Source organism: Eriocheir sinensis, chromosome 30, assembly GCF_024679095.1.
Source record: "Eriocheir sinensis breed Jianghai 21 chromosome 30, ASM2467909v1, whole genome shotgun sequence".
NCBI lineage: Eukaryota > Metazoa > Arthropoda > Malacostraca > Decapoda > Varunidae > Eriocheir > Eriocheir sinensis.
Window position 1 is genome coordinate 6,100,138 of NC_066538.1, and position 10,586 is coordinate 6,110,723.

Consider the following 10,586-nt stretch of genomic DNA (forward strand, 5'->3'; position numbering starts at 1 on the left):
ACAAACACCAATAAGTAACGCTTCTATCAATAACTTTAACTGGAATCTCGTTATCTGTGTTGGTAGGAGAGTTTTGGGGCCTGGAACTGATAAATGCGATGTTTTGAGTACGATAAAATGGTAACGCTGCTCCGATGCATCCCACCAGAGCTTGAAGTCGGGGTCGATTTTTTTTCATCCAACTCCACGCCCCTGTGTACGACTATTCGAATGTGAGGCCGAGGAGTATGACAGGTAGAAATGAGACGTGGTAGAAATGTGACAAATTAATGAGGTGCGATGGGATGTGGAAGGAACGTGCAGGTGGTTGAGACAGGAAGAGGGAATGGATGGTGGTGACTGCTGGGACTGTCTGATGAACAAGTGGCGAACTGATGTGGTGATAGAGTTTATTTTAGAGGATTAGTTAAGATTCTGACAGTATATGAAGATGGCGCCACTCCAAACACTTGCCTGCGCCATGACGGGCTGTGGACTTTAGCTGTTTGTTTTCTCGATCTGCTTTCTTAACATGAGCAGCCGATTCACAGACTGGCATTATCAAACGTATCGTGTTCCTATTACCATGTTACGCGTGGTAGAAGAAGCGATACAAAGGGAAATATATCACGAGTAGCGTTGCCAATTTATCGTATACGTATCGCATTGGATTTTCGTAGTTTCTGACCGATAACTAAAGCAAAAAAATCAAACGCACATCAATAAATAACAGTTTCAACGCTAACTTTAATTTTCCATTGTTATTTGTGTAGGTTCGAGAGTTTTGGGCTTGAAAATTATAAATACATGTATCCTGCCTTTGTCCCTATAGATTGTAGTTCATATGTTCAGTCCCTTATGTCTATTCCCCTGACTAAATCAAGGCCTTTATTTTTTTAGCACTTAATTGTCCCCTACCATTGTCTCTTTTTAGTTTCCTGGTGCTACTTACACATGTACTATATCCCTACGTAGTTTTATAATCACACTATGCACTGCCTGGGGGTTGGGATGGCATGTTCCTCCCTTCTCCTTTGTTGTTTACTTGCAACAATAAACTATCAATCAATCAATCAAGTAGGGTCGGTATTTTAAGACACTTTCGCTTCTCACATCATCCATTTCTTAAGGCCAAGGAGGGGGTCAGTCGGGTTCTAATGAGTGTTTCTTTAGGTTCATGGTATACAGAAGAAGGGTCAAACTACCACCCTACTCCTGCAAATGCCCACAACTCCTACGAAAGCCTTGTCAAATATGTGTTATTTGATTGCGAAATGTCTTGCAATACGACCTTTCAATTCAATTCAATTCAATCAAATGTTCAGTATGACAATTTGACACACCTGTTTCTGGTCAAAGAAGACAAATTCCCATTCAAGGCCAAGACCAAGAGGTTGAAAGGCGCGTGGTTCCCTGAAGACCTCTGGCGCTGTGGTCATTTCCAAGATGCCGAGGAAGTCCAAGCGGAAAATACAGCTGCAGGAGCGTCTACGGCGTGGCCGGAGGATCAAACAGGGGCTCGAGGATGGCTGTCAGCGCCGCGCCTCCCCGAGCCAGAAGGTCCAACATGACGCCCCTGGTAAGCATGAACACTTTAGTTTGTTGGCAGCGTGTAATATAACCTTAGCAGACGGGAATATCTAAATCAATGTTAATGGTGCAGATTTTGGTTGATCCGTTGGACAACTCTACCCATTTTCTGATTCCCAACCCAACAAAATGACGTTGGTAAAACTCCAGAAGTACACCCAGTCCAAGGGGGCTGTTTCATATTTTTTTGTTATTAATGGTAAAAATAATGATGGCACTTGTGGTCTATTTCAAAGACACTGACTATTTATTTCTATGTAACACATGATGGTTTTAAATGTCTCGTTGTTGACCAGAAAGGTGGGTTCATATGCCACAGCTGCGCGTGGCTGCGGTGCTCATCTCCACACCGTTGGCCCTTTGAGCCTGTGGTGTGTAGGAATCAATTTACCCCGGGATACAGGCCAATGTGAAATACGGCATTGCCACAGTTTACCTTTTCCAGGTTTCCCTGGGGACCCATTTATCAACAAACCCGAAAAGGAATATGAACAGCTTGGTGAGCTGCACAGCAACTGCTAGGGCTAGAATTTGAACCTGGGCCCATTAAACTATTAAACCAGTGAGGTGGAGGTAAATAAAAATGCAAAAGTTTGAGAGCGTCTTGCCAGATGTGTAATCTTGGTGCATAGCCTACATCACTTTTTTGACCTCTGCCTCATGGAATGTGATAAAATAATGGAAATGCTTTCCTGTAAAACCATAAATACCACAAGCAAGTACACACAACTGCCACCTGGCAGGGTGAGGTTTGCACTTTACTCTGGCCAAAAGAAAAATTCTGCTGATAGAAGTTACTGTCCCCTCTTGAGGAAGGGGGATGGGGTGTATCAAGGAGACTGTGTAGTCTCCTTGGGGTATGTGGTGTGTGAGGTACCAGGTACACTCAAAAGATCCCTCACTATGCACCTCCAAGCTCTTCTGGGGAGGGTACTGGCTATAGTCTGACACACACATAATGTCAGTTTGAGTGGGGCCTGGTTAGGGTCACAGCACTGCCAAATTTTAGCCTTTGGGGTAAGGACAGCTGTTGGAGTAACTTGTCATCAAGCATGGAGGTGAGGAAAGTGACATGGGTAATTGTGGACAATCACTCCGCGCCTCCAAAAGACGATATTACGCCTCCATATTATAGTTAGGGGACTAAAATACATGTCCCTTAACCATAATGTGAAGGCGCAAGTACTTAAAAGTAAAGGAAAAGTCCGAATCCCCTTCCCCCAACAATCTTGAGGGACCCGCGGGAAGTCGTGGTTTTTGGGTGGGGAGCATATTTAAACTACTCCAACCGAACTTTACATAACCTGACAGCTAACGGGTGGCTTCACCCCCTTCGACCCCCCTGCTAACCAAGGGGGGCTGCACCCCCCCCTTGGACCCCCCCCCTCCCCCTGTTAAAACGATTAACCAATACCTTTACTGGACAGAATATATTGTTGCAGCATGGAGAAGGAAATCGTGGAACTGCTCGCCAACATCCGGGTACGTACGCTTGAACATAGATTCGGCCAAATAGCTGGCGAAATGGTGAGTGTGCCTCCCGAACCTGGGAATGTTGCTCCTCACATCCACCACATCTGCCTGCCATTTCTCCACTACAAAACTGGGTGAGCCGGGCAGGGGTAAGCCAAGAAACACCTGACCGCGACCCCTATTATACTCATCATATATGAAACCAACATAAAAGCCTCTCAAACCAACTACTTGAACTCCGGAATCTCTTACATTTAATACTCGATTTTGCTTTAACACTCGACCCCTTTGCAAGAGAGGGTTTCCATGCATTTATAGAGCATTTATAGGCGCACTGTCGCCATCAAAATGGCGCTTGCCCACAGGGCCGCCATTGGTGGCTTTATTTATAAAATATATATTTTCGCCATAAGTAGAGCACAGAACCGCTTCATTTCAGGTAGACAGCATCATTGCAATAGCTGCTTATACCCCACAATTTCCCTGGTCTTAATAGCCCTCCCCACTACTAGGTGTTTTAATTTTGTTGAAGGGGAGAGGAATATTTGTTATTTCTCATCATCACTTGTAGACGCAGTATATGTTTGATGCGCCGGTAAAACTAGAATAGTACAACAGTATGTGATACCTTGGAAAGGTTATTATTCCCGTGGGAGCAATATTGGAGGCGTATAGTGATTCTCCATATTTACCGTGACATGGTAACCATGGTGACCATGGTGTCAGGATCGCTGACAAAGTCAGAAATGAAAAATGTCACATGTTATGGTATTTATAGAGTTCTGTGCCATTATTCTAAAAAGTGACATTCATAGCACTTTATACTGTAGACTTATTTCATTTATACAGAATATTAAATACACAATTTCAAATAGTACCTAAATAGCTGACATATATGATAAAGTGATGTACTGTACAGTGCACGCAAAAATGATCCGTACGCCAGTGTGATTTCATTCATAATCATACGCTTGAGTGTATTGTCCTTCATCCGCCATGTCGTAGTCTTGATGCTGGTATGGTGTGTTTTCCTTTCTTCCATATTCCCGGCCCCTCTCAACCACATCATTCCCACGTTCCCTTCAGGTATCTGAAGGATGGGTGTCCAACCTATTCGCTTTTGAGTCTAGACAGTTACCCCCTTTTGCTTCATTTTACCTTCGAACCCGATCGTTTCTTTCTGATTTACAGCATGGTGAAGAAAAACATTACTGCTGGTGAAAAGATGCTTATTCTTCGTATGAGTAAGACGGAGAAGAGCTATGCTGAGATTGGGCGTCAGTTGGAGCTCTCCTCCAAGTCGACTGTCGTGTGGGTAATGCGGGGCGAAGGCTGTAAGGAGGGACACGCTCCCCGTAGATTTAAGTCCACTGAGAGAGTTCGTAAAACCACAAGGACCACTGATCATTTTTTGAGGAGAAAAGTAAAAGAAACCCCTTCCATCTCAGCCCAAGAATTGAGAATGAGACACGAAGGTGTGCTTGGAGATGTGTCTATCCGCACTATCCAACACTGGCTCCAGAAGGACCTTGGTTTACCTGCTCGACGTCCTGCTGCGAAACCTCTTCATACCCAGCTTATGAATGTGAAAAGGCTTGCTTTTTGCGAACGCTATGCACACTGGACTGCTGAGGAGTAGTCAAAGGTGACGAATCAGAATTTAAGACCTTCTCCAGCCACCGAACGTGAACTCGTCTCTTTCGGATTATTCTAGAACCATTGGTTCGGGAACATTCGAACCACAGCTGCTAATACTGATGCTCCATTTCGCTATGGGATTACCATTAATTCTCGAACAATCCTTAATTCCTAACAGGATGAAAGAGTGAAAATGCTGGTTAACTCGTGCGTAAGGGATTTGGACAGTAAAGGGATAAGCTTGAGTAGAAAGTCGTGTGTGCGGCGAGGCCATGGGAGGGGGGGAGGCATGCAGTTAGCAATTTCAGAAGAACAGTCAGCGTGAAAATATCGATAGAAGATAGAAAGAGAGGCAACATGGCAGCGGGATTTAAGAGGTAGAAGACTATCAGTAAGAGGAGAAGCTGTGTGGTACTTTAACAGCTGTGTCTCATCCACCCTTAACCCTTCACCTGCTTCAGTCCCTGCCCTCCATCCCTTAGTATCTTAGTTCTGTCACTCTCCTCCCTTATATTCTCATGGTAAAGGAGTTTTTTATACATATACTGCTTTGTTGCAGAGAAGGAAACTGATGACAACCTTCCAAGGACAAGGAAACGAAAGAGACTGACACGGGCGGCACAGGAAGACACTCCATCGCCTAGCGAGGATGACAGTATTAAGGATGAGGACAAGGAAACCGATGACAACCGTTCAAGTGCAAAGAAACAGAAGAAACTGACACTGAGAGCACAGGAAGACACTGCCTCACCCATGGAGTATGTCATAATTAAGAAGGAAGACCTGCAGGCTATGTGTGATAATGTAGTTTGTGAGGAATGCTATGAATCCAAAATGCAGTGTTCTTTTGTTCACCATCATGCAGACACAACTGTGAAGATAGTGTGTTCCAAATGTAAATCATCCCCAATGCGCGGCACCTCAGGCACCCGGATGAGTGTGCTGCACAATGTTCGTGAGGTGACGCTGACGCTGGTCCACGCCATCATGTTATTGGGGAAGGGCAAAGCAGCCTTTGATAAATTGTGTGCCCTGATGAACCTGAGAGGCATATCTTCTTCAGCCTACAACATCATTTCAAAGTATGTAACAGTGAAGGCTAAAATAAAAGCCGAGGAAGTGTTGGAGCAAAGCAGGAAAGCAGTGTTTGAATATTATGCCAAGGAGCTCAACAGACTGCCAGATGAAGACGGAGTACTTGATGTAGACGTCACTTTTGGAGTCTCGTGGCAAACCCGAGGAAACCTTTCACTGCTGGGTGTTGGCGACATTATTGATGTTCACTCAGGACTTATTTTAGATTATGAAACCCTAAGTAAATTATGTAATGCTTGTTCCAGGAAAGAAGCTGAGCTAAAGAATAAGAAAATAACAAAGGAACAGTTTGAGGATTGGTATAAAGAGCACTCATCTTCCTGTGATAAAAACTTTGAAGGAACTTCCCTGGGGATGAAGCCGGGTGCCGCCGTCAGGCTGTGGCAGCGGTCCTTGGATCATAACATGAGGTACACCACCTACATAAGTGACGGTGATAGCATTGCCTTCAGTGCAATCAAACGACTGAATAAGGGTGAAGGTCCATATGGAGAAGAGCATGAAGTAGTAAAAGAAGAATGTGTGCACCTCCTGTCCAGGAAACTTGGTACTGCCTTACGGGCCTTGTACAAAGGGACCCACACAGAGAGGGTTGATGGAAAGAAAGAGAAGAAAAAAACTTCACTGGGTTGTAAAAAATTCCCTGATGGTTTCATAGCGCAAATGCAGTGTGGCTTAACTGAAAGCATCAAGCGTGCAGCAAACACACCTGTGAGTGAAATGAGAAAAAGTATCATGTCCTCAATGTACCATTACTGCTCCACAGACAGCAAACCTAGACACCACTTGTGCCCAGACTCCAGCACTTCTTGGTGTCTTTATAAAAAATCTGTAGCAGTGGGTGAAACCCCTCCAAGTCACAAGGACATGAAGGGACACTTTGAACTGGAGCCAGACCAACTGGACCATGTTAGGAGAACTTTTGTGGAACTGACCAGTGATGAAACATTACGTGCAATTTTGCATGCCCAAACTCAAAACCTAAATGATTCCTTCCACAGCCAACTGTGGAAGTACTGCCCCAAGGATATCTTTGCTTCAAAGACTAAGGTGGACTTTGCTGTGGCACAAACAGTTTGTAATTTTAATGCAGGTTATGTTCAGAGTAGTTTGCATACACTCCTAGGCATTCCTTACACAGAAACTGTTAAAAAATACTTAGAGAAACAGGATTCAAACATGGAAAGTAAATTGGTTATAAAATAGTTAAAAAAAAAGGAGAAAAAAAAAAAGGATGCATCAGTGGAGAACAATAAGTAGAGAACCATCAGTATTCTGTGACACAAATTCTCATCAACCCCACATAAGTTTTTCAGTGGTGTTTCATACTTTTGTTTAAGGTTGTGTGTATGTCTTTATGTATGTATTTACCAGGTTGTAGTGTGTGTTTGAGTCCACCTAGTTGTAACGGTCCGAATGTGAGTAAGTCAGTGAGTAACAGGGTGAGTAAGTGTAAGCGAGTGCGTGAATGAACGAGAGAATTTGAGTAAGTTGGTGAGTGACAGAGTGAGTAAGTGTGAGCGAGTGGGAACGTGGATGAGTGAATGAGTGAAAGAGTGAATGGGTGGCTAAGGAATGTAAGTGCGTAAAAGGTTATGAGAAGATAACTCGGCGAGCGAATGAGCGAATATATGAACGAGTTACTGAAATCCCTCATCTCAAAGCCTCGAACCCCTCCAAGAAATCTATAACTAGTTAGGTAGGTAGGGTATGATTGTAATGCCGAGATGGAGTCACGTGAAGAAGGGGGAGGAGCAGAGGCGAGAAGGCAAGGGCAAGGAGACCCACGGGTGAGTGAGGAGACAAGCACCACTGCAGCAAGCCAGAGATTTGGGAGACGCGAGGAGACTAACACCCCACCCACGGCCTGCTGTGTGAGGCGGGCTAGTCAGGAGACGAGCAGCAGCCCTAGCAATGAAAGGCAGCGAGTTGGAGTTGAGTGAGAGGTGTCCATCTCTCCACTCAGCCCCCCCCCCCGAAAAACCACCCACGGCCTGCGGGGTGAGACGGACTACAGGATGGGAACATGTATGGCGGGGTAACCTACCCCTCGACTGTCCTGGGGGCCGAAATACCACTGCCCCAAGCTGCTCCCTACATCAAAGGGCGCCCGCCTCTTCACACCACCCGAGCCGCTCCATCTCCACATCAAGCGGCGCCCGTCTGTTCATCACCAGGAGCGCCCATTCCCATCGTGAATGTCCCCTGCCGAGCCCGACACTCACGCCAGCTCCTCCTCCTCCGCATCCAGAAACTAGAGCTAAGCATTCTGTGTATTCCCCAAATCTCCCTTGTGCCGGTAGCTAGCTAGATTAGAGGCCTGCAGCCTGTCAGTCATTCATTTATTTTTATTTTTTTATTAGTACTCCGCTAACCATTGCAAAAGGAAACTAAATACATATTATATACAACCTTACAGTGAGTGTTGTCATTTGGAGCCTGTTTTGCTGCTCATTTGAGATTACTGAACCATACACACATCCCCCCCCCCCATAATACATTATCACCATCTAGTTTCTTAATGCTGCCTCAAAAGTGGTTCCCACGGAAATCCTCCCACCTTCCATAATTAACCACACAAGTAACGCCCTTCTGGTCACACACTTCGGAACGAGTGTTCACTTGTCCTGAGGCCTTAACATCCGGGACCAGCGCTCGACGACTACCACACTACCACATACTATCATAACCCTAGTGGTCGTTGAGAAAGGGGATGTAGAATTATTTCTTTTCTTTTTTTCTTTTGCACGCTACATAGTGTTGTCCCATCTCTGTCTACGTTTATTCAGCTCAGCCTTAAAGTTATGGATGTTCCTTACCTGTACCACCTCCACTTCCAGTTCATTCCAAGCTCAATACTTGGAATGCAAGATTTTTTGACATAATTTACATTGTCTTTAGCCTTTTTTTAGGTGGTGCCTGTAGCATCGGTAGGCTATCTTGAGAGGCCTTTTGGATGGCCCCAGCCTGTTAGCGCAGATAAAATTTATTTATAGTGACTGCTGTGATATATGACTTGCTTGGCCCGTGCTGCCCCCCAGTGCTCCACTTGACAGTCGCTGAAGTTAGGGATGATTGAAGATCTGGGCAGCATGTGGGTAATCTTCTGCCACTCAATGATGGTTTGAAAAATCAGCATGTTTCAGTGGGACTCAAACCAAACCTAGGTCCACAGGCTCACCACGCCCGCACGCTGACCACTCAGCCACCACCTATTAATGATCCCATGTTCTTCCACTGTCTAAAGCACCAAGTCTTCCATGTCCACATTTTCCAATTCATTTACTACATTAAAAATTATTATTGCCTCCCTTTTCTCTGCTTTCCTCCAACTTTGTTGGTTTTAGATTTTCCAGTTTATACAATTGCTTGGCTACATTAGGCACAAAGCGTTTTGCAGCTGTCATCTTTTTTTTTTTCTGTATGGTGACCAGAAAATGGTGCATGCCCAAGCCTGGATCATACAGACACGCCTCCCTCAACATTTCCTCATCCATGTATAATTAAAAGCCACGCATGTTTATCAACACTATATTGTTCCAGTAATCATATTTTCAAGCTTTTCTGGTAATAGATATTGTCTTGTATTATTACCCCAAAGTCCCTTCTTCCTTAACTTTGTAGATTTCCTCATTACCAATTTTATAATTCTGCCTATGTCACATTTACCCTCCCCCGTCTCCATAACATGATATTTCTTGGCTTCAAACACTGTTTCCAGACATCACTCCATCAGTATATCTTGGGTTCAAGTTCTCCATGTAGTTTTTTACAACAGTCAAAACTTACTTGTTTCATAATTTTAGCACCATCAGCAAATAGGTTTATTAACTTCAATGCTGATATAAATAAAACCATAGACTTCACAATCTCTTTCAAAATTTTAAATTTAAATATTTTCAAAACCAAAGCAGCTAGCGACCTGAAACTAAAACAGGCACCTCCCTTAGGCATATATGAGTCTCCAAAATCAAATTAATTGTTTTTTATATAAAAAGGCTATAAAATCCTCAGATTTTACGCTAGATGCACAAACATCACCAAATGCAGAGATAATCACTTATATTTTCAGAATCTTTAACATCTAATAAATAAAGCAAAATATTCATTTTTCTATATACAATCACAACTTATTTTCTCTTCCTGCATAAAACATATGATAGGAGCCAGTATAGACCACTGAACCATTGCACAAGACACTTTCACTGTTTTCACATTACACTTATCAAACACTAAGCTAAAAATAAGAGGATTTCTTTTTTTCCACCCTTGTATATCAGGTCATTATTTGTTCTCTGCCAATTCTGTGGAACATCGTCATTTTGAAGAAACTCAATACCATGCATTGGCAGATTTAGTTACAGACAACCTTTATGTACGTACTGCCACACCTCTCTTCCCTCTGTATTCACCGCATCACATTTCCTGCACTTATCTACGTTAATCTGGATTTCCTCCAATTGCAGGGGTGTCACTTCAGTCACTAGCTCTACAAACATTTCTCTCTTTATAAAAACTGACTCAAGTTGTTATTCATGGTCCCACACAGATCCTTTACCTCTTCATATAGGTACATTTCTTCCCACCTTTAATCCTGGCAATTGATCTTTATTTCTTACTTTATTGTTAATCAATCTATGAAACTGTTCATGTTCAGTTCTGGTTATTCACAACATTCTTTCCATAATTTATTATTATTTTTGTGTATTTATTTATTTATCTAATTATTTTTGTGTTGATTTGAGTTAGCCTCATGTTATCCCTTCTCCACATGAATATAATCCAGTTTGCCTGCACCTGCCACTCATCCA

The 10,586-nt window shown here is 43.5% G+C and overlaps 1 protein-coding gene across 3 annotated transcripts; it reads left to right on the forward strand.

The window, feature by feature from the left end:
* Window positions 1–1,122: 1,122 nt before the first annotated feature.
* LOC127005497 (uncharacterized) lies at window positions 1,123–8,193 on the forward strand. 3 transcript variants are annotated; one of them, XM_050874404.1, is made up of 3 exons: window positions 1,123–1,558; window positions 3,012–3,176; window positions 5,240–8,193. In XM_050874404.1, the coding sequence occupies exons 2-3, from the start codon at window positions 3,122–3,124 to the stop codon at window positions 6,979–6,981; spliced, it is 1,797 nt and encodes a 598-aa protein (XP_050730361.1). In that variant the 5' UTR covers window positions 1,123–1,558; window positions 3,012–3,121; the 3' UTR covers window positions 6,982–8,193. The 3 variants fall into 3 exon arrangements, with proteins under 3 accessions (XP_050730361.1, XP_050730360.1, XP_050730359.1); XM_050874403.1 differs by having other exon boundaries at window positions 3,012–3,051; XM_050874402.1 differs by lacking the exon at window positions 3,012–3,176 and having other exon boundaries at window positions 1,124–1,558.
* The last annotated feature ends 2,393 nt before the right edge of the window (window positions 8,194–10,586 follow it).

Coding starts and splice junctions, on each gene's coding strand:
- LOC127005497 (XM_050874402.1), top strand. CDS start 1,426: ATGCCGAGGAAGTCCAAGCGGAAAATACAGCTGCAGGAGCGTCTACGG. Junction 1,559..5,239: donor GGTCCAACATGACGCCCCTG/GTAAGCATGAAC, acceptor GCTTTGTTGCAG/AGAAGGAAACTGATGACAAC.